The sequence below is a fragment of the Mauremys mutica genome, chromosome 1 (genome assembly GCF_020497125.1).
Source record: "Mauremys mutica isolate MM-2020 ecotype Southern chromosome 1, ASM2049712v1, whole genome shotgun sequence".
Taxonomy (NCBI): Eukaryota; Metazoa; Chordata; order Testudines; family Geoemydidae; genus Mauremys; species Mauremys mutica.
In genome coordinates, this window is record NC_059072.1 from 147,986,466 (window position 1) to 148,010,617 (window position 24,152).

Here is a 24,152-nt window from a genome sequence, read left to right on the forward strand (position 1 = left end):
GTCCCCAGTGATTCTAAGGGACAAAATCCCAGGTGCAGAATAAAATTCTGCCTCCTTAAATTCGTGTTTTCCATGCCTAGAATTCAACTGTCACCAGATGCATCAGACTGAACAGGTTTCAAACCTCAAGGAGGCTCTTACCTGCTAAACAGAGATGCCTGGTCTCTAGTAAAATCACTAAAAGGGAAGGAGAAAACTCGAAAGAGGTTCCTCCTGGCGCTCACGTACGTGAACTCAAATATTCTGTCCTCAAAGAGAGACCTGGAGAAGGAGACTTGCTGAAGCAAAGCCACAGGGGTCTCTGAGGTTTCCCTGGCCCCTCGTCCCTGTCCTGCCTGCCTGATGTCAGCATCTCTCTGTGAGGTCACCACCTCCCCACCACCTTTGACCAATAGTCTGAGGTCCTGCAAAAGGCCTTTGTGATGTCACTGCCACACCCCTCCCTTGCTGTGCTATTGTCCTGTCCCTGGCCAGGCACTTTGGAGGTTTGAGCTACTCCCTGTGGATCACCCCACTCAAGGATCGTTCGTTCTAGCAAGCAAGCCGGCTAGACAGTAACACATCAGATGCTGCTCCAATGCCACACTCAGCTTTTCAGAAATTAGTCCACTTTATGGCCAGAAGAGACCATTAGAGCATCTAATCTGACCCCTTGCATATCACAGGCCTGCTGTATGACACAAGAGCTTCTTTTGGGGCAAACCCATTCCAGAAAGGCATCTAGTCTTCATTAAATGACATCAGGAGATGGAGAATCCACCACTTTCCTGGTAGCTTGATCAGATGCAGATCAGGTGCTGGGGAACTGTTTCGCTGCCCCCAATAAGGTTAGTTTGAAGTGGTACTGGGGACTTAGTTTTGCCATCCCCAATAAGGTAGTTGTATGCGGTGCTGGAGAACTGTTAGTTTGGCCGCCCTCAATAAGGTTAATGCATAAGGGAAATGCATTAGGTATACACCGGTGCTAAGAATAATAAGTAAATAAAAAGATTATGGGGTCATTTAAAAGTGATTTGGCCCACCGTCTGCCTATTGATTACCCCGCATTGACTCTGAGAGGTAATTTATCTCCCCTCTCTTGGATTTGAAGAGCTGGTTAGTTTTACCCTTGTTCACCAGTCTGAACAAACAATGTTATCGATGGTGACACTAGGATTGAAGGATTATATTGTATTATAAAAAACTGTAAAAAAAGACGTGGTCTGAACATGAGCATTCTGTAATGAGAGGCTGGTTCCCCTAGTTGAGCAGGAGTGAAAGGAGAAACCCCCAGCTCTGCACGTAGCTCCAGGCTGATTCATCAGGGGTGGGGGAATTGACCTCTTTGCTGCTGAGCAGGGAGCCAGGTCAGTTCTCTCGGAATGAAGGTTCCCAGCCTGATCCAGCTGCTTCATTGCCCCTGGGGCGCTGCAGGCTTAGACTGTCCCTGAGGCCATGCAGCTGCTCAAGGAGCTTTCCTGGTGTCACTGGCAGGGCAGGAATATCCCACTCTGAGGGTCTGAGTTCAGCCATCGGGAAAGGCAGCAGCTTTGCTCCCTCCTTCTAGACAGAGCTCCATGGTCATGGTTCTCAGCCCGGGGTCTGGAGCCCCCTGGAGGGCAGTGAGCTGGTTTCGGGGTGGGAGAAATATACCAGAAAGCAGGGCCAGTATTAGACCCACTGGGGCTAAGGGCAGAAATCTGAGCCCTCCTGCCTGGGACTAAAGCCAAAGCAACTTAACTTCGTGGGGGCCCCTGTGTTGTGGGGCTCTGCACAATTGCTCTGCTGGCTACCCCCTAACGACAGCCCTGGCTTTTAATCTACTGGACGTTCAGAAAAACAGTTGTTGTGGCATGGGTGGACTGTGGAGATTTTATACCATGTTCGGCAGGCGCCACAGAAAGAAAGAAGTTGGGAACCCCTGCTCCAGGGAATCTCAGTCACACCCTGATATAATAGAAAGGCAAGCACAAAAAATAGAGAGGAATAATAAGATACTAAAATGACAACGGTTGGAACTCTCCATTTCTCTCAGTCTTTGGATTGATGGGCACTAAGGGTATGTCTACACTACAGGATTATTCCGATTTTACAGAAACCGGTTTTTTTAAACATATTGTATAAAGTCAAGTGCACGTTAATTTGGCAGTGTGCGTCTATGTACTGAGGCTAGTGTCGATTTCCAGAGCGTTTCACTGTGGGTAGCTATCTCATAGCTATCCCATACTTGCCGCAGTCTCCTCCCCCTCATTGGAATTCTGGGTTGAGATCCCAGTGCCTGATGGGACAAAAAACATTGTCGCGGGTGGTTCTGGGTACAGCCTCACCCCTCCCTCCGTGCAAGTAGCAGACAACCGTTTCGCGCCTTTTTTCCTGGGTGAACTGTGCAGACACCATAGCAAGGCAAGCATGGACCCTGCTCAGCTCAAGACAGCAGTCATGGATGTTGTAAACACCTCGCGCATTCTCTTATGCTGAACCAGGACCTGCAAAACCAGGTGAAGAGGAGGCGGCTACAGCAGCACGGTGACGAGAGTGATGAGGACATGGACACAGAATTCTCTCAAACCGCGGGCCCCTGCGCTTTGGAGATCCTGCTGGTAATGGGGCAGGTTCTAGCCATGGAACGCCGATTTTGGGCCCATGAAACAAGCACAGCCTGGTGGGACCACATAGTGTTGCAGGTGTGGGACGATTCCCAGTGGCTGCAAAACTTTCGCATGCGTAAGGGCACTTTCATGGAACTTTGTGACTTGCTTTCCCCTGCCCTGAAACACCAGAATACCAAGATGAGAGCAGCCCTCACAGTTGAGAAGCAAGTGGTGATAGCCCTCTGGAAGCTTGCAACACCAGACAGCTACCGGTCAGTCGGGAATCAATTTGGAGTGGGCAAATCTACTGTGGGGGCTGCTGTGATGCAAGTAGATAAAGCAATCATTAAGCTGCTGCTACGGGATTCCCGAACTGTGGTGGGGCGATAGATGGAACCCATATCCCTATCTTGGCACCAGAGCACCAGGGCACCCACTACATAAACCGCAAGAGGTACTTTTCCATGGTGCTGCAAGCACTGGTGGATCACAAGGGACATTTCACCAACATCCAAGTGGGATGGCTGGGAAGAGTTCATGACGCTCGCGTCTTCAGGAACACTACTCTGTTTAAATGGCTGCAGCAAGGAAATTACTTCCCAGACCATACAATAACAGTTGGGGATGTTGAAATGCCTGTAGTTATCCTGGGGGACCCAGCCTACCCCTTGATGCCATGGCTTATGAAGCCATACACAGGCAGCCTGGACAGTAGTCAGGAGCTGTTCAACTACAGGCTGAGCAAGTGCAGAATGGTGGTAGAATGTGCCTTTGGCCGTTTAAAGGCGCACTGGCGCACATTACTGACTCGCTCAGACCTCAGCCAAACCAATGTCCCCTTTGTTATTGCTGCTTGCTGTGTGCTCCACAATCTCTGTGAGAGTAAGGGGGAGACCTTTATGGCGGGGTGGGAGGCTGAGGCAAATCACCTGGCCACTGATTACGTGCAGCCAGACACCAGGGCAATTAGAAGAGCACACCAGGAAGCGGTGCGCATCAGAGAAGCTTTGAAAACCAGTTTCATCACGGGCCAGGGTATAGTGTGACTGTTGTGTTTGTTTCTCCTTGATGAACCTTCCCCACCCCCGATTGACTCATTTCCTGTAAGCCACCCACCCTCCCCCTTCGATTACCGCTTACTTCCTAAGGAAATAAAGTCACTCTCATTTAAGAATCATGTATTCTTTATTAATTAATTATAAAAAGAGGAAGAGACCTGACAAGGTAGCCCAGGTGGGGTTTGGGAGGAGGATAGGAGGGAAGGAAAAGGCCACTAAAAAAATTTCAAAATAATGACAGCCTTTTGGTTGGGCTGTCCACTGGAGTGGAATGGGTGGGTGCACGGAGCCTCCCCCCACACGTTCTTAGTCGTCTGGTGGTTGAGGAGGCTAAGGAACATGGTGAGGGGGGAGGATGGTTATACAGGGGCTGCAGCGGCACTCTGTGATCCTGCTGCCATTCCTGAAGCTCCACCAGACGCCGGAGCATGTCAGTTTGATAACGCAGCAGCCCCAGAGTTGCATCCCGACACCTCAGATCTTCCTGCCGCCATCTCTCATCTCGAGCGTCCCTCCTGTCCTCACGTTGGTCCCTCCTGTCCTCACGTTGGTCCCTCCTGTCCTCACGGTCACTGGCATCTTTCCTGTACTTTGATACCATGTCCTTTCACTCATTCAGATGAGCTCTTTCATTGCGGGTCATTTCCATGATTTCCAAGAACATTTAGTCTTGCATCTTTTTTTTTTGCCGCCTTATCTGAGATAGCCTTTGGGACAGAGGAGGGAGACTTGAAAAATTTGCAGCTGCAGGAGGGAGGGAAAAAAGGGAGAGAAGTATTTAAAAAGATACATTTTACAGAACAATGGTTATACTCTTTCACGGTGAACAACACTATTCACCTTACATAGCACATGTGATCTCACCACAAGGTTGCATTTTGTATCTTAATATTGCATGCCTGCGGCTTTGGTGTTAGAGATCACAGATGCGGGTCCGGGCATCAGAATTCGGCTTGCATGTGGCCATGGTAAGCCATTGTCTTTCGGCTTCTGCAGCCTTCATATATCCAGCACCCTCCTTTCCCAAATAGCAAGCAAAGCCCGTTGAGTGCTGCTTCTTTCCTGTTAACGTGCAGCACCAGAACCGCCCCCATCCAATTCTCTGGGATGATCGCTTTACCCCTCCCCCCACCGCGTGGCTGGTATCATGGAAGATCGCTGCTAGCCACCCTCCCCCCCACCGTGTGGCTGGTAGCAGGGAAGATCCCAGCTAGCCAAATGCGAAAAAGCTCAGCACCAATCACCCCCTCCTCTCCCCCTGCTTGGCTAAATGCAGGGAAGGATTTCTTGTACGCCACAGGCAAACAGCCCAACAATCTCTGTCCCTCCCCTTAATTCAATTCCTGTATTTCAACCAGGTTACCATGAATGATATCACTCTCCTAGGAATAACACAGTGAGATAAAGAACGGATGTTGCTTGAATGCCAGTAAACACCGGGACCATACGCAGCTAGGCTTTGTCATGCAATGATACCAGATTACTTGCTACATGTATGGCGTGGTCAAGTGTCCTACCATGGAGGACGGAATAAGGCTGCCCTGCCCAGAAACCTTCTGCAAAGGCTTGTGGAGTACCTCCAGGAGAGCTTCATGGAGATGTCCCTGGAGGATTTCCACTCCATCCCCAGACATGTTAACAGACTTTTCCAGTAACTGTACTGGCCACGAATGCATCCCAAGTCCTCAGGGCAAATTAATCATTAAAAAATGCTTGCTTTTAAACCATGTTTTATATTTACAAAGGTACACTCACCAGAGGTCCCTTCCATAGCTTCATTGTCTGGGATAGTGGCTTGGGAGGGCTGGGAGGGTAATTCCGTCAGGCTGAGAAAAAGCTCCTGGCTGTTGGGGAGAATGGAGTGCTGTGTGCTCTCTGCAAGCTCGTCCTCCTCCTCATCTTCCCCATCCGCAGAATCCTCAGGCATGGCTGCGATTACTCCTGCCTCAGAATCCACGGACAGGGGTGGGGTACTGGTGTCGGACCCCCCTAGAACTGCATGCAGCTCAATGTAGAAGTGGCATGTTTGCGGCCCTGCCCCGGACCTTCCATTTGCTTTTTTGGTTTTCTGGTAGGCTTGTCTGAGCTCCTTAACTTTCACACGGCACTGTACTGAGTCCCTGGTGTGGCCTCTCTCCATCAAGGCCTTGGAAATTTTTTCAAATGTTTTTTCATTTAGTCTTTTGGAATGGAATTCTATTAGCAAGGAATCCTCTCCCCATATAGCAATTAGATCCAGTACCTCCCGTGCGGTCCATGCTGGAGCTCTTTTTCAATTCTCAGAGTGCATAGTTACCTGTGCTGATGAGCTCTGCGTGGTCACCTGTGCTGATCAGCTCTCCATGCTGGGCAAACAGGAAATGAAATTCAAAAGTTCGCGGGGCTTTTCTTGTCTACCTGGCCAGTGCATCTGACTCCAGATTGCTGTCCAGAGCGGTCACAATGGTGCACTGTGGGATAGCTCCCGGAGGCCAATACCATCAAATTGTGGCCACACTAACCCTATTCTGAAATGGCAATACCGATTTGAGCACTACTCTCGTCGGGGAGGAGTACAGATATCAATATTAAGAGCCCTTTATATAGATATAAAGGGCTTCGTTGTGTGGACGGGTGCAGGGTTAATTCAGTTTAACGCTGCTAAATTTGGTATAAACGCGTAGTGTAGACCAGCTGTAAGAGCTGTAGCTACAGTTGAGGAACCTGGCGATTGGACAGCTGGCTCAGCCCTCCATACTAGTAGCTTTCTCACATACAGGGAGATGGGTCAAAATTGGAATTGATGTCATGACTCGCTTCCCAGAGGGGATTAATCTGACTAAGGCTATGTCTACACTTCAAACACTGGAAATATTCTTCTGACAACATAACACTGTCTACAGGGGGGCTCAGGTCACATTAACTACTTCTCTCAGTGGAGCTTTTCACACCCCTTGAGAGATGTGGCTCTGCCAACCCAGCTTTTCAACATAGACCAGCTTTTAGCTGGCTTATAGACCTGAAAGGCAATGGATTTCAGCCTTTTTCTTCATACTGATAGTTGATGAGTGCAGCTTTCCTACCTGCTGGACACATCCTGTGACAGATGTCAGGCCTTTCCTTTGCAAATTAGAGAAGTGGGGAAGACAGTGACCCTTACAGTCTAAGTGAGTGAAAACTTATACAATTTATCTCCTCGAGTAGTTTTCCTTTTAACAGAAATTGACTTTGAAACTAAGCGAAATAAGTTGTATTTGAAAACACAATTAAAATCTGTACTGGGCCAATATTCTCTTATACACTTTCTCACACACATTCCTCCACCCCAACCTTTGGAGTGAGATTTTTGACCAGAACTTCTTACACTACAGATAGTAAATTAAATCAAATTAACTTTTCAAGATTAGCCATCATTTCCTGTACGACTAACAAAACAAAAAACAAGACAACTTTCAGTTTTCCAAAATAATTCAGATTATCACACAGTCTCTTACTCTTTAACCAATAACTTCACCTATAATTTCATTTTCATTGGTAACAATAATATATTAAAAAATCACAAATTCTTGTCATATATGTTAGTTTTCTTTTAATGCCCATTGCCAACAACTGAACTTTGGTTCAAGTTGTGGTTTGTCCCAACGTAGGTTCCAACACTTCTGAGAGTTCATATATCTCAGGATCTTCTGCTGTATGTGTTGGTGGAAGGAGTCTCCTGTGTGGGAATGTTTGCATCATGAGGAAAAATACCTCTCGTCACACTTTTTAGTCATTCAAAGTAGGAGGAGGGAAAGAAGTGGGGGTTGGACTAGATGACCTCCTGAGGTCCCTTCCAACCCTGAGATTCTACGAAGTGATGTAATTGCATAAAACACAAGAGAAAACTAAGGTCTGGTCTACATTTATCAATATAACTATATATCTCAGGGGTGTGAAAAATCCACACCACTGAGAAATGTAGTTACACAGCCCTAACCCCCTGTGTAGATAGTGCTATGTCAGCAGGAGAGCTTCCCCTGCCAACACAACCTCCGCCGCTTGTGAGGGCTGGACTAATAAAGTCGGACAGGAGAAATTTCTCCCATTGGCTTAGAGCATCTGTAATAGCAGTGCTACAGCAGCGCAGCTACATTATGCAGCTGCACCAACATCAGTTTTATTGTGTAATCACAGTGTCAGATACAAAACCTTAGAATCAGGACTCAACCTGCATGCATCCAGAAGTCTGAAATTGGAGCCTGACACATTTGTTGCCTCATTGGTTCCCATCATTTCTACAGCCTGAAAGTCCTTGTTACCCAATCCGGCAGCCAGTTTGGGATCCACGGGGAAGGACTTTCCTATGAAGCACTCTCTCTTTGGGTTCAAATGGTGAAGGATGATTGTTCTCAGTCTAACCCTGTCATCCTTTGGAACTGTAATCAGCGACACTGAACTAGGAAATGGAGTTGTACAAACAATTTTCCTTGGGTCATTGGTCACCATAGCTTCCTTTACTGGAGTGGAAACCAAGAACTGGGTGTTGACTCTTTCAGCCCCAGTTCTTTCAAAATCCTTGGCCTTGGTTAGGGTAAATTTACACTTCTCTGAAGTGGAATCCTTTACAAACCACTCAAAATCTCAGCAGTGTTAGTGAAGAATGGCTTCCCAAAACATGCCCAGCTTTTCTTTAATTTGGTGGCACAGTTCCAGGCAAGGGACTGGATACAGTGCTGGATCACAATCTCCATTAGTTACCAGAGCAGGAGTTTCTATTGAAAAATAGCTATTTTTCTTCAGCTATTAGATTTCCAAAACTGATTTGATAGACATTTTTAGCACCTACAAGGGATAAATTCAACAAAACCCCCACTTCTATTTCCTCAACATCTGCATCTCCCATACCATAGGATTAGCTAGGAGAGATCTTCTGTAGGGCCTAGGTTACAAAGGCTTTGGAACCAAATACATGGGTATTTTGCCTAGCTCAAAATCACTTACCATGGAATTCTCTCCCCAGATCATCTGAGACAATATTGACTTAAACAATTGAGCTACACTGTGATCATATGCACTTCCTTCAGTTAGTTGGGGTTCTGCTGTTATTCACCATTTCCGAGTGGAGATTTTAAATCACTGCTGTTTCTTTGTTAGCCTGTCCAGTAAATTGGAGAGTTCTCAAATGCTGACAGAACTGCCCTTGAACTTCCTCCATGTCATTATGCAAGGATGGGGAAAAAGCAAAGCTGAAGTGAGAAATGATGACTTTAGCAAATAGTCATTTGTCTTAAATTCTCCAATAAATCTGAGCTACATCCTATCAAACTGAACTAATATCCAATTGGGTGACCAAACAGCCTTCAGGAAAGATAGAAACCCACATCACAGAGAGATAGAAAACATGACAATGAAAGTGTGAAGTGAAATTCCAGAGCAGGTTGCATCTGATTATTCAGAATCAGGACAAGAGATTCTCCCATCACATTCTCCTCTGATTCATTCAAACATACTTCATTCAGCACTGTCTCAATAGTCAGTTATGTTATTTACAACATGTTTAGTATCCTAGCATCCCCATAATGTGTGGAAAAACAGCCAATTTGCCCCAAGTGGTTTACCAATAGATGGAACCTGGGATTTAAATGCCAAATAATCATACTGTGTTTTGGATCCATTTGAATTCCCCTTCCCGATCTTTGACACTTTCCTCTCCAGTCAGAGCGACTCTGGTATAGGATTAAAGAAGTCAAAGCATCATCTCCGAGCACAGACAATTGAGAACTCTTCTTCACATGACACTCTGAGAAGTGGATGGATAGAATGTGATGAAGATAACCTCTGCATGGCTCAGACAAAAGGTAACAGTTCTGCAGTGACGGGGAAGGAGGGAATCTCTGAGTCTTCCCATCTCCTTCCAGTGTCACAGAGGCTGAAATGACACTTTTTTTCCTGCCCCTGCTCCTCTTCATTTAAATATAATTTGAAAAATTCCCATTATATCTCCTCTTCAGCACAATCCAGAGCAACATGAGAACAACTGGCAATGATACAATCTGTATCACTAGTGACTAACAATAACTTTGCAATAGAAGGAATGGTATAAATGTGATGCTACCTGGTTCCTGATAGGAAGGGCACACTCGAATTACTCATGGCATAATGGAGTTGATAGAAAGGACAAAGGGGCCCACCTCAAAAGAGGGCAAACTGGAAAAGGCGAAAATGGGCCACCCATCTGGTCAAGCTGAGGGATATCAGTGCAGCAAACAGTTCAAACAGCTTCAAAAGTTACTATGTGGGAATCAGGAAAAGTATTAAAGAAAAAAAATTGATAGCCCTAGAGGTTTTTATGGTGTTCACCTCCCTTGCAGATTCTCTGATGGCTCACATGGGCTACGTGCCAACAGAAGGTATTCCCACACTCACTGCATTTATTGGGTCTCTCACCGGTGTGGATTTTCTGATGTTTAGAAAGGGCTGAGCTGTTAGTGAAGCTTTTCCCACACTCACTGCATTCATAAGGCCGCTCCCGCGTGTGGATTCTCTGATGTCTAATAAGGTGTGAACTGCGACTGAAGGTTTTCCCACACTCACAGCACTCATAGGGCCTCTCCCCTGTGTGGATTCTCTGATGCCTAATAAGGACTGAGCTGCGATTGAATTTTTCCCCACACTCACAGCATTCATAGGGTCTCTCCCCTGTGTGTATTCTCTGATGTTCAGAAAGGGCTGAGCTGTTAGTGAAACATTTTCTACACTCACAACATTCATATGGCCTCTCCCCTGTGTGGATTCTCTGATGTTTAGAAAGGCCTGAACTGGTAGTGAACCTTTTCCCACACTCACTGCATTCATAGGGCCTCTCCCCTGTGTGGATTCTCTGATGCTGATAAAGTCCTGAGCTGCTAGTGAAGCATTTTCTACACTCACAGCATTCATAGGGCCTCTCCCCTGTGTGGATTCTCTGATGCGTAAGGAAGTTTGAGCTGCGATTGAAGGTTTTCCCACACTCATTGCATTCATAGGGCCTCTCCCCTGGGTGGAGTCTCTGATGTTTAGAAAGGCCTGAACTGCTAGTGAAGCTTTTCCCATGCTCACGGCATTCATAGGGCCTCTCCCCTGTGTGGATTCTATGATGCCTAATAAGGTGCGAACTGCGATTGAAGGTTTTCCCACACTCACAGCATTCATAAGGCCTCTCCCCTGTGTGGATTCTCTGATGCCTAATAAGGACTGAGCTGCGATTGAATTTTTCCCCACACTCACTACATTCATAGGGCCTTTCCCCTGTGTGGATTCTCTGATGCTGATAAAGGCCTGAGCTGCTAGTGAAGCTTTTCCCACACTTACTGCATTCATAGGGCCTCTCCCCTTTGTGGATTCTCTGATGTTTAGAAAGGCCTGAGCTGCTGGTGAAGCTTTTCCCACACTCACTGCATTCATAGGGCCTCTCCCCTGTGTGGATTCTCTGATGTTTAGAAAGGCCTGAGCTGCTAGTGAAGCTTTTCCCACATGCACTGCATTCATAGGGCCTCTCCCCTGTGTGGATTCTCTGATGTTTAGAAAGGTCTGAGATGTTAGTGGAGCATTTTCCACACTCACTGCATTCATAAAGCCTCTCCCCTCTGTGAATTCTCTCATGCCTAATAAGGTGCGAACTGCGATTGAAGGTTTTCCCACACTCACTGCATTCATAGGGCCTCTCTCCTGTGTGGATTCTCTGATGGAGAAAAAGGCCTGATTTGTAAGTGAAAATTTTCCCACACTCAGTGCATTCATAGGGCTTCTTCCCTGTGTGGATTCTCTGATGTTTAGAAAGGCCTGAACTGATAGTGAAGCTTTTCCCATGCTCACAGCATTCATAGGGCCTCTCCCCTGTGTGGATTTTCTGATGCTTTATAAGGCTGGAGTAATCACATAAGTTTTTTCCACACTCAGTGCATGTCTTTTTTCTTCCGCTCAGGATTTCCTGTTGTGTTGTGGTTTCCTTGAGATCCTTCTGAGTTTCCTGACAGGAAATACATTTACCTACTTTCTCCCCTGGCTGCTTTCCCTGCTCTCTTTCTGGTCTTCCCAGAATCTCACAGGATTTTCTCTGCTCATGACTCCTGGACACATTCTTTTCCAATCTTTGCAATAATGCTCTGTGTTTATCCACTTGCTCAACATTTTCCTGCTGAGAATTCTGCTCCTCTTTCTCACACACCATTGCATCACCTGCTGTGATAGAGACAGAAACCTCAAACAGGGATGGAAAGGGGAAAGACCAAAACCAAAACAAGTGCTGGAGAGAGATCAAATAAAAATCAGAAACTGAACACCTTCAAACTCTTCCCCCAAATAGGAGAGAGGAGGGGATAATTCGGCATTCACATCCCATCCAAATTCACATGGGAAAGGGAGGAAGCTACTGCCTGCTGTCTGCTAGGGTCTACAGGAAGCCATGAGCTATATTTACCCTGAGGATACGACCCCTGCTAGGGACAATAATGAACTGAGAGACCTTCCAAGGGCTTTGTACGTGTCCCAGATGTTTCCTTCAGGCACTTACAGATTCTGAGTTGGTTTAATGTTTCCTCACCTGTGTAGGGAACTCTCAGGATCTCTCTTTCCTCTGAACACTGGAGGTCTGTGACCAATGGCTCTTCCCATTGTTCCAGCTGGGAGATCACATCAGGTCTGGAAACTGGAAATCCTACTCAGATGAAAGAAAATAAAAGGAGTTCAGTTGATTTCATAAGACTGTCATAAAAAACATTCTATTAATTTAACTTCAGTGCTTAGTGTGGCCTGGTGTGCCTGGGGCAGTCCTCACTGAAAATGCCACGGTCAGGGCAGGCTGAAAAAGGGAGAGCAGATGCTCCCAAAACTGCTGGTTAACACTGAAGTTAAACTCACTGACCAGTCACAAACTGTGCTTCTGATCCCCCACACTGGTTATCGAAAAGCTGAAAAAAGAAATCACACCGTCCCCTTTATTGCATTCCACTTCTCTGCCTCCTAATCAGCACCTAAGTCCAGTACAGTGAGAGGTTATTTAAAAACTCTGCTTACATACAAAATGTTTTTCTGACCCCAAAGGGTCAGCCACATTAAAAGATCACTATAGGTTTGGATCTTACCCAAAATACCACACTACCAGCCAATCTTTTAGCATGGAAAGACAAGACACAACATGAAAAAAGTTGTTAAATGGGAAAGCAGTCAGATGCATTCAGAAATCTATATATCAGGTTCTTAGCAGTATTGGTGAGTTTCTGGCTTGAAAGTCCATCTGGAACATATCCACAGTTTGGATAGGTCATTCAGTCCTTTGTTCAAGGCTTCAGTTTGTAGAGAAGTTGCTCCAGAGGTAGGAAGAGAGATTGAAGACAAAATGGAGATGATGCAGTTGCCCTTTATATTCCTTTTGCCATGTGGCTTGTACTTCCTGTGTCCCAAACACAAGCTTCACAGCACATGGTATGGAAAAGCCTTGGAGTTCTCAGTACACAGGCACACCCTTGCATGTCTTGCTGAATCAATAGGTTTACTCCTTTGATAAGGGGTGGGCAAACTACGGGCCACATCCAGCCTGCAGGACCATTCTGCCCGGTCCCTGAGCTCCTGGCGGAGGAGGCTAGCACCTCCCCTCCCCCACAGCTACGCCACCGCGCGGGCAGCACTCTGGGGGGCAGGGCTGCACACTCCTGCGGGGCAGTGTGTCTGGCTCCGCGTGGTCCATGTGGTTGTCAGACACGCTGCTCTGAGTGGCATGGTAAGGGGGAGAGGGGTTGGATAAGGGGAAGGGAGTCCCGGGGGGCAGGCAGGGAACAGGGGTCGGATGGATAGGGCAGAGGTTCTGGAGGGACGGGGGTTGCATAGGTATGGGAGTCTCAGGGATCTGTCATTGGGCAAGGGGGTGGATATAGGTCACGGCAATCAGGGGACAGAGAGCAGGGGGGTTGGGTAGGGGGTGGGGTCCTGGGAGGGCAGTTAGGATGGATGGGGTCTCAGGAGGGGGCAGTCAGGGGACAAGGAGCGGGGGGGTTGGATGGGTCGGGGATTCTGAGGGGGGCAGAAAGTGGGAGGGGCAGATAGGGGGTGGGGCCAGGCTGTTTGGGGACCCCAATGTGGCCCTCAGGCTAAAAAGTTTGCCCACTCCTGCCCTTGATCCTTTCCATGCTCTCTTTGTACAGCTGATGGGCCATCAAACTGCCTAGGCAGTGCTGATGCCAATATGTCTCACCCAGAAACACTGCACAAGTCTGGAAATACAGACATACTCTACATATCTATAACTCACAATACAAAAGTGATACAAACATAGAAACAGAATTATCATACTTTGAAAAGCATAACATTTTCACTGACACCTTACATCTAGCACGAGTCATTTCAATGTTATCAAATTGGTATTAATAATAATAAAAATATATATAAAATGTCTCACAATTCCATACAGTGTCACACTTGGTAAACCAGTGAATTCCCAGGACCAGCTCCCCAGGTCCTTGAAGATGCTGAACACTCCGCTTATGACATATTTAAATACTCACATATCTGCTGGGAACACACACAGACAGACACTGTCAGTCTGTACCCCTATGTTCACTCTTCTAGAAAATTGTGGAACAATTTTGGCATTGGCATTTTGAAAACACAATGTACTGAATATTATCCTCCTGTTAAAATGTGTAGCAACACTGTATGTAAAGTTATGAGATTTTACTCTATGATATTACTGAAAAATTCTGGGGAACACCCACAGACCAGTTCCTCGAAGACAGCAAGGCAAACAGCTGGTCAAATAGCCATTCTGTGGCAGGGGGAAGGTGTGAAGAAGACATTTACATTCCATCACAGGGACACTTGAAGCTCATATCTACAACAGACAGCCTGTCACCATGACTCAGTTGAGAACTGAAGTTGTTTCTAGTACAAAGGACTGAATTATAAAAAGAGGTGAGGAAAACCCTTGAGACTCTCTCGCTCCCCTTTCCCTCTGCCCATGACAACTTCTGAAGAACTGAACTTGGGCAGCAGGGGCAGGTTAGGTGGAGTCCTGGCTGAAAGGAAAACCAGCCTGTCTCAGCATATGGTGAGAGAAACATTTGCTTTCAATCCGTTTCAGCTTGTTAACTTAGATCAGGCGTGGGCAAACTTTTTGGCCAGATGGCCACATCGGGTTTGCAAAATTGTATGGGGGCCAGGTAGGGAAGGCTGTGCCTCCCCAAACAGCCTGGCCCCGCCCCCTATCTGACCCCCACCCACTTCCTGCTCCCCCACTACCCCCCTCAGAACTGCCGTCCCATCCAACCCCCCCACTCCTTGTCCCCTGACCACCCCCTACAGAGACCCCCCTGCCACAACCACCCTCCCAGGACCCCCCTGGGACCTCTCCATCTAAGCCCCCTGCTCCTTGTCTCCTGACTGCCCCCTCCTGAGACCCCTCCACCCTAACTGCCCCCCCAGGAACCCACCCAACCCCTCCTGCTCCCTGTCCCCTCACTGCCCCAACCCATATCCACAACCCCGCCCCCTGACAGAACCCAGGATTCCCATGCCTATCCAACCCACCTCTTCCCTGTCCCCTGACTGCCCCCTGCTCCCTGTCTGCGCCCCGGGACTCCCTGCCCCTTACCTAACCCCCTGGCCCTGGCCTCCTTACCACAACCGCATGGTCCGCCGGAGCTAGACACAAGGTCCCTTAGGAGCACACAGACTAGCCCCCTTAGCATGCCACTTAGAGCAGTAGGCACTTGCAGCCCCACCGCTGCAGCACTGCTCAGGAGCAGAGGGCCAGAGCGCTGGCGGCGTGGCGTGATGAGGCTACAGGGGGACAGCGGGGGCGGGAAGCCTCCCTGGCTGGGAACTCAGGGGGGCCAGCCAGAATGGGCCCACAGGCCGGATGGGGCCTGCAGGCTGTAGTTTGCCCACCCATGACTGACAAGTTAGTTTGCATTTTATCTTGCATTTCTTTTGTAAACAATTCTGACTTTTATGCCTCATTACCCATAGTCACTTAACTTGGTAGGTAACAATCTTGTTTTATTTTATCCAACCAGTGTGGTTGGTTTCAAGTGTGTTGGAAACTCCATTTGGGATAACAAGGCTGGTGCATGTCATTTTCCACTGATGAAATGACAGACTTCATATGAGCTTGCAGCGTTCAGGAGTATGCTGGACAGGGAAAGATGCACATTTCTGGGGGAAGTCTGGGACCAGAGAATTTTCTGGGGTTCTCCTGTGCTGCACTGTAACTCGTGAGTTGCGGACTAGCAGCACTCAATACTGTGTAGCTGGGAGCGAGTTACATGCTGGAGACTGTGTTAACTGCCCAGGAATGGCTGCTCTCACAGTAAAGCAGTGTAAAAGGCATCCCAGCTTGGGGAACTGAGGGGTCACAGCTGTTCAACAGTCCAGATTGCACTGTGGTTAATGTCACAGACACTCAATTTCAAAGAGGCTCCTAAAACAGAGAAAGTAAATCCATGTCCCAGAAATCAAAGACTCCAGACAAGGGCACTTCTCCCTGGCACTGCTTCTTGCTGACGGAGAGGTCCAGAGACAGAGACAATGAGAGAGTCCAGGGGAAGCTGGGAACAGAAAGCATGGGCTGGTGGGGTTCAGTGGAAAAAGAGAACAGGAAGGGCAGGGATATTGCTGAATGCAGGATCTCAGCAGTACTAGATGTCAGGATAGCACATATTGCAGCCCATTGGAAAACATAATCCCAACTATACATACAAAATGATGGGGTCTAAATTATCTGTTTCCACTCAAGAGACGGATCTTGGAGTCACTGTGGATAGTTCTCTGCAAACAGTCACTCAATGTGCAGCGGCAGTCAAAAAGTGAACAGAATGTTGGGAATCATTAAGAAAGGGATAGATAATAAGACAGAAAATATCATATTGCCTGTATATAATTCCATAGTACACCCACATGTTGAACAGTGTGTGCAGATGATGTCATTCCTGGTCCATCTGTGTCACCCGCAACCTCCAGCACCACCGCTGCCCCCTCCACCACCCCCACAGGCCACTTACCATCAGCCTCAGTTCCTGCCTCTGGGACTCAGCTGCTTGCCTGGCCTGCCATGCCCTATTGCCACCATTTGGGCCTGCAGCAGCAGCCAGCCAAACATCGACTTTGCACAAGTGCTCATGTGTGCATGCACACCCCCCTCCCCCGGACTGACCCCTTCCCCTCTATGACAGGCCCCCTAGCTTTGCCCCTTGTTGCCTGCCCCATTTGCCCCTCATAGCCTTTTGCCCCCCCCCCAGCTTCAGTTTGTTTGCCTGCCCCGCCCGTCTCCCTTTGCAGCTTTGTTTGTCCCACCCCAACCCTGAAGCTAGCCCCTTGGACCCTCTGCCCCACTCCCAGCCTGGTTGCTCCCCTCCCCCTGTGGCCTCCTCACCCTGATTGGCTCTTCCCCTTGTGCACCCATGCCCCCTTTGGTGCGCTTGTGCTTCTCCCGTTTGTTTGCCCCCACTGCACTGCACCCACCATTGCTGTTGTACCCCTCCCCTCCCCTAGTGCAGCTACAGGAGCCGGATTTCAATCCTGTGTCAGTGACTGATCTCCTACCCTTCCCGAGTCCTTGACAGTCCCCTTATCTGGCCTCCCTCTCCCATTTTGGTACCCTCCTCCCCTGTCTGCAGCCTAGCAGGGAGGAGTGGTTGACCTGCTTCCCCTCCCTTTCTCTGGTGTGTCCCCTCCCTCCCTCCTTACCATGGCAGGAGACATGGCGGGTGGGTTCCCTGGGGCAAATGCCACCCCCCCTGCCCCACCTTCTCCCCCGACAACCCCCCATGTCTCCACCTCAACTGCCGCTGCCGGACCACCTGCCACCGCTCCCACTGAGGCGCCAGCAGCAGCAGGGTGCCCTCTGCTGCTGCCACGTCCCTCACCCACTCTGATTCTGGGGGAGCCCCCCCCAGCTGGCAGAAAGGGCCAGGGCAAGATGAAAGAAAAGGGCCCCGCTAGGAAGACTAAGACCTCCATGGCAGAACCTGCCACCACTGCCGCGGCCCCGCCACTGGCCGCGACCCCCCTCCCCGCTGTTCCCTCCACCAGCCCCGTTACCCGCCCTCTCGGCCCTGGGGAAGCCCCTTTCCGTTGTGAGCCCTCTCCCCTTGGGCTGCAAAGACCCTGCCCTCCGTCACGTCCTCTCATTCCGCCGGCAGGTGCAGCTTCAACTGCCGCCGGTGGTGCGTGGTGGAGAGGCGCTCAAGGGGTCTTTCCTGGTCCCCTATCAGGGGGCCCATTACTGGGTGTATTACTCCACAGAGGAGGCCCAGTGTTACCTCTGCCAGGTGACAGGGCACATTCGGAGGGACTGCCCTTTGGCCCGGCACGGAGGAGCGCCTGGGACCCCTGAAGCACGGCAGGGTGCCGGCCCCGTCATCGCCGGTGCCCCTGGCTGCCCAGTGCCCAGAGCCACCCCTTCTCTTCCTCCGTCCATCACTGCTCCCGCTCCGGCTGCAGGGATACCTCCCACGGAGCACCCAGACGAGCGGGAGAGTCATGTGTCCACTGCCTGCACTCTGGCGGGGCCTGTGGAGGAGGGTGCGGCAGGAGTACTGCCGGGCATGGGAGAGGGCTCTCCCCAGGGGGAATCTTCCCTCCCTCATGCTGTTCCACCAGTGCTTCCCCAAGTCCCCGAACCATCATCCCTGCCCCAACCCCTGTCAACCAGCCCACGGCTGACGCCATGGAGGGCTGGACCCGGGCACAGGGTAAGCGGGGCAAGTGGAAGGCTCGAGCTCTGCTTCTACCACCCTGATGCAGAAGGCTCCCGAAAGACGAGAAAGGGGGCCAGACATAGAGCCTTCCACCTTGGCCAGAGGTTCGGTCCATCCGCCAGTGCCGGCTGGGGAAGAAGTGGCAGCACCGGAGGGTACCACCATCCCTCCTCTGCAGTCTCTCCCTGTGGAGCCTCCGATGAGGCCATTCCTGTTCCCTTGGCGCCTGTGCCCCCTGCAATACCCGAGGTGAGCGTCGCCTCGGGTGCGAGTAGAGAGGACCCCGGGGTGGTGGGAGGTGAGCTCCCCTCCATCTTCGAGGAGATCGAGGCCCTGGGTCTGACCCCGGTCACCCAGGAGGACGACCTCCTGCCAGCGGGCCTCGACCTGGCCGACCTGACCCCAGCTCCCCCTTCCCCGTGTTCCATCGTCCCAACTGCTGCTTCCGCTCCCACCTCCGAGGGTCCCCTGGACTCCTCGACCTGCCCAGCTGCGGACAGCACCCTGCGGATGGCCGCCGAGCCTGTTGAGGCAATGGCCAGTGCCTCATGGCCAGGATCCGAGTTACCAGGGGTATCCCTCGTTGATGCGGGAGGACCATGTTCCTTCTTGGGCGGGGGCCCCACTGAAGGTTCTACACCTCCTGCCTCCGCGGCTGTCACAGCTGCAATTGAGCCTGGGCCCGGCCTCACTGTAGACCCCCTCCCTACCCCTCAGACCCCCGAGCCTGGCCGCGAGGAGCCACCTCCTGGCAGTCCAGCTTCTGTGGCCCAGGATCCTGCCTCTGCCCCTCTCCCTGCCCTTACTCCTGACCCCGTCCCTATCCCCTCCCCCTCCCATGATGTTATTGCCACCCCTGGGGCCGTCTCCTTCCCCGAGGATGACCCCCAGGGAGCGGCCTTTGTGTTTCCCTGTCCCGACCCACTAGGGGCTGCACTCTTACCTCCGCTGCCGCCCCCTATTGAGCCGGGGTCTGGGGGTGGCGCCACATGGCCCGCCTATCGGGCGCCGCATCGGGGGTCCACCCCCATGTTGGTGGGCCATGGGCTGTGCCAGAGGCCCCACCGGTGGATTACTGGAGGCCAGTGACCCAACCCCCCCCATACGCTGCGAGAAGAGCTGCAGGAGTTTTTAGAAGTCTTCTGTGGCTCCCGCAATAAGGTACCGCTTGCTCTCCAGCGATGAGGGGGATTTTCATCAGATCCTCCGGGCCACGAGGGCCCTCATGGGAGAGGGCAAAAGGACCAGGAAGCAGGGTGCCATGGCTTACCAGAGGGTCCGCAGCTTCCATGACTTCCTGCTCACCTTCGGGGTGGATCACGGTTTGCTGCGTGGCCCAATGGGGGCCGTGAGCATCCCTGCCGACGAGGATCCCCCCCAGCCCTCTCATGACACAGCACATTTGCAACATTGAACACCCGGGGCTGTAGGGTGGGTCTCCGCAGGAGCCAGATGCTCTCCTTCCTTCGGGGGGGTGGTAACTCTGTGGTTTTCCTGGAGGAGACCCATATGGATCCGGCCGCCGAAGCCAGCTGGCGGCTGGAGTGGGGGGGACAGGATCTACTTTAGCCATCTCACAGCTTGTACGGCTGGTGTGGCTACCCTGTTCTCCCTCGACCTACGGCCCAAGGTGCTGGGGGGTGCCGAGGCTGTACTAGGTCGCCTGCTGCACCTCCGGGTCCGCATGGAGGGGCTCGTGGTCAACCTCGTGAACGTCTATGCCCCGACATCAGGCCCGGAGCGGCTACGTTTTTATCAGTAGGCATCTGCCTTCCTTGGCTCCTTGGATCCTCATGAATGCCTGGTCCTGGGCGGGGACTTTAACACCACCCTTGAGGAGCGGGACCGCTCGGAGACCGAGCAGAGCCCGGCCGCCGCCGCAGACATCCTCTGGGATATTGTCAACCATCACTCCCTGATGGACGTCTGGCGTGACCACCACCCAGACGATGTCTCCACATTTACTTATGTCCGGGTGGAAGCCCATCGGTCGTGCCACTCCCGGTTGGACCGCATCTATTTGTCACGCTTCCATCTTTCACGGGCGCACTCCTCCAATGTCCGGCCGGCCCCTTTTTTGGATCACCCTCTCGTCACTGTGACGGCCTCTCTCTCTGCGGGGAGGCCAGGGCCAGCCTATTGGCATTTTAACAACAGCTTGCTGGAGGATGTGGGCTTCGTGGCGTCCTTCTGGGAGTTCTGGCTGGCCTGGCGAGGGCAGCAGCATGCCTTTCCCTCGGCGCGGCGGTGGTGGGATGTAGGAAAGGTGCGCGCCCGACTTTTCTGCCGTGACTACACCCGGGCAACAGCTGACAGAGGGATGCGGTGATAGAGCAGTTGGAACGGGAGGTCTTAGGGTTAGAGAGGTGTCTGGCTGCCAGCCCTGAGGATCCATCCCTTTGCAGAGCATGCTGGGAGGAGCTCTGGGTCCTCGAAGACCATCGGGCCCAGGGTGCTTTTGTTCGATCCCGCATCCGCCTCCTTCAGGAGATCGATCGTGGCTCCCGCTTCTTCTACACCCTGGAGAAAAAGAGGGGGGCCAAGAAGCACGTCACCTGCCTTCTGGCAGAGGATGGCACCCCCCTCACGGATCCAGTGGAGATGCGTAGAAGGCCCTGGCCCTCTCGCACAACTCTTTTCTCCCCGGATCCAACCGATCCTACCGCTTGCAGAGTGCTCTGAGACGGACTCCTGACAGTCAGCGCAGGCAACCGGGACTGGCTAGAGCTTCCTCTCTCTCTGGCCGAGTTCTCGGAAGCCCTCCTCTGCATGCCCACCAATAAATATCCGGGCATGGACGGGCTGACCGTGGAGTTCTACCGTGTGTTGTGGGACGTCCTCGGCCCGGACCTGGTCACCGTCTGGGCCGAGTCCTTGCAGAGCAGGGTCCTCCCTCTCTCGTGCAGGCGAGCCGTGCTCGCCTTATTGCCCAAGAAGGGGGACCTCCACGACTTACAGAATTGGCATCCCGTCTCACTCTTCAGAACGGATTACAAAATTGTAGCCAAGGCCATCTCGCTGCGGCTGGGGTCCGTGCTGGAGGACGTGATCCACCCAGACCAGACCTACACTGTCCCAGGCCATAGCATCTTTGATAACCGGGATCCCCTGGAGATTGGGTGTAGGGATGGTCTGTCGTTCGCCCTCCTGTCTCTGGATCAGGAGAAGGCGTTCGACAGGGTGGACCACGGGAATCTCCTGGGCACTCTGCAAGCGTTCGGCTTCGGATCCCAGTTTGTGGGTTTTCTCCAGGTGCTGTATGCCTCCGCAGAGTGTCTGGTCAGGCTTAACTGGACCCTGATCGAGCCAGTCAGCTTCAGGCGGGGAGTAAGTCAGGGGTGCCCTCTCTCGGGCCAGCTCTACGCTCTGGCGATAGAGCCCTTCCTCTGTCTCCTCCGCAAGAGGTTGACGGGGTTGGTGCTTTGGGAGCCGGAGCTGCGGCTGGTTCTGTCGGCGTATGCTGACAATGTGCTCCTCGTGGTCCAGGACCCGGGCGACTTGGCGCAGGTGGAGGCTTGCCAGGCCATCTACTTGGCGGCCTCCTCTGCCCAGGTCAACTGGGTCAAGAGCTCTGTCCTGGTGGTCGGGGACGGGTGGCAAGCGAGCTCCCTCCCACCCGCGCTTCAGGCCATCCGGTGGAGCGCGAGCCCGCTGCTCTATCTCAGCGTTTACCTTTCTGCCACGCATCCATCTCTGCCAGAGAACTGGCACGGTTTACAGGGCAGGGTGATGGAGTGGCTCCAGAAATGGACAGGACTCCTCCGGTGCCTTTCCCTTCGAGGGAGGGCACTGGTGCTCAATCAACTAGTCCTGTCCATGCTCTGGTACTGGCTCAACACCCTGGTCCCAGCCCCGGGCTTCCTGGCCGACCTCCAGAAGGTGGTTCTGGAGTTCTTTTGGCCAGGACTGCACTGGGTCTCTGCAGGGGTCCTCCACCTGCTCCTGGAGGAGGGAGGGCAGGGCCTGAAGTGCTTACGCCCTCAGGTCGACGTCTTCCGCCTCCAGGCACTGCAGAGGCTCCTTTATGGTGCAGGTAGTCCGGCATGGAGAGCCCTGGCGCATGCCTTCCTGTGCCGCTTCCGAGGGCTCCGATACGACCGGCAGCTCCTTTATCTCGATCCAAGAGGTCTTCCGCGAGACCTCTCCAGGCTGCCAGTCTTCTACCAGGACCTCTTCCGGACCTGGAAACTGTTCTTGGTGACCAGGTCCATGGCAGCCACCGAGGGGGCAGATCTCCTCGCGGAGCCCCTGCTACACAACCCCCAGCTCCGTGTGCAGGTGGCGGAGTCCCCCAGGTTGCGCCAGAGGTTGATCCTGGCAGAAGTTACCAGGGTCGGAGACCTCCTGGACTACGACCGGGGAGACTGGCTGGATCCCCTGACGCTCGCTCGGCGTATGGGGCTCTCCAGTCCTCGTACTCCCCGGCGCGTACTACAGGAGGTGAGGGCCGCTTTGCCGCCCGCTGCTCAGGCCTACCTTGACCAGGTCCTGCAGGAGGGCATGCCCCACTCACCCTCCACCCCGGGCCCGCCGGACCTTTTCATCGGGTCCCTGCCCCATGAACCCAACCAGCCCCCGCACCCCTTCTCCGTAAGCCAGCTGCACGACCTGCAGCCGGTCCGCTTCCAAACCGCGCCAAGGAAACATCTATACACACTCGTGCTCTACACCCTTCACTTCCTCACCCTTGTGTACCGCCCTGACACAAAGTGGTGGGACCTCCTGCCACCTCTGGAGGGTGAGGAGCCCCAGTGGGCCAGCCTCTACTCCACCCTGGTCTCAAGGCCTGCTGGGGATATCAGTTGGTGGCTCCTTCATGGGGCCATGAGCACGGGCGTGTATTTGGCACGGTTCACCCCGTCCCAGACACCTGCCCCTTCTGCGGTGTGAGGGAGACGCTGGCGCACGTTTACTTAGAGTGTGCCAGGCTGCAGCCCCTATACCGGCTCCTCACGAATATACTGTTGCATTTTTGGCTGCACTTTTCCCCTCACCCCCTTCTCTATGCACTCTCTATCCGTGGCCCCACAAAGTCACGGGACCTCCTGGTCAACCTCCTCCTAGCCCTGGCTAAAATGGCCATCTACAAAACCAGGGAGAGGCGGTTGGCCAATGGAGACTCCTGTGACTGTGGGGCTTGTTTCCGATCCTCTGTCCGTTCACGTATCCGGGCGGAGTTCCTCTGAGCAGCGTCCACTGGCTCCCTTGACGCCTTCGAGGAGCAATGGGCGCTGTCCGGGGTTCTCTGTTCGGTGTCCCCATCAGGCTCCCTTATTTTGACCCTCTGACTGCATTCCTGTTCCTGTTCTTTTAATAGTTGTCCCCCAAAATCAGTTGGGTTTTGAGGTCCTGTAGATCCTCCCCTTAGGCATGGGGGGAATCCTTTAGCGGTGGGCCGGCTTCTGCCCGCCCACTTCCTGGAACCCAATAGGTACAGAGGTTCTGTGGCAGTGTGTGTGTCACTGGCATATTGGGGTGATGCAGAAACAGGGCAGAGTAGAGGTGGCATTGTGAGGCTGGCGTGAACCTTAGTTCTTGGAAAGGGAAAAGAAGAGATGAGGGGACAGGAACCCTTACCCAGCGAGATCACATTCTCATAGTTTTCCTGCATGACGTCTCTGTACAGGGCTCTCTGAGCAGAGTCCAGCAGAGCCCACTCTTCCCTGGTGAAAGAGACAGTCACCTCCTCGAAGGTCACCAGCCCCTGAAAGAGCAAGAGTCCAACACTCAGTACCTGCTGCCCCACTCAGAGCCCCACTGTTTGTGGGGGAGAGGAGCCAATCAAATGCAAGCTCTGGGTGGATCACAGTCAATAGAGTCCCACCCTCACCCCACTC

General features: G+C 52.1%; 2 protein-coding genes and 1 long non-coding RNA gene across 3 annotated transcripts in view; 1 reads left to right on the top strand and 2 right to left on the bottom strand.

Annotated features, from left to right (window-relative positions):
* The window catches only part of LOC123356218 (zinc finger protein 850-like), a 316,339-nt gene that overhangs the window by 207,044 nt on the left and 85,143 nt on the right, over nucleotides 1-24,152 (top strand). The window lies entirely within an intron of this gene.
* On the bottom strand, nucleotides 9,018-11,618 carry LOC123356267 (zinc finger protein 420-like; the record flags this gene model as incomplete). The annotated part of the gene is made up of 2 exons (XM_044999368.1): nucleotides 9,018-11,155; nucleotides 11,246-11,618. Coding segments are annotated over 2 exons (1,605 nt in total), but the record flags the coding sequence as incomplete, so codon positions are not given.
* Nucleotides 11,748-23,952, bottom strand: LOC123356404. The gene is made up of 3 exons (XR_006575353.1): nucleotides 23,893-23,952; nucleotides 12,168-12,281; nucleotides 11,748-11,806 (listed from the first exon to the last, which is right to left on the bottom strand). It is a non-coding gene; the product is annotated as an uncharacterized LOC123356404 (long non-coding RNA).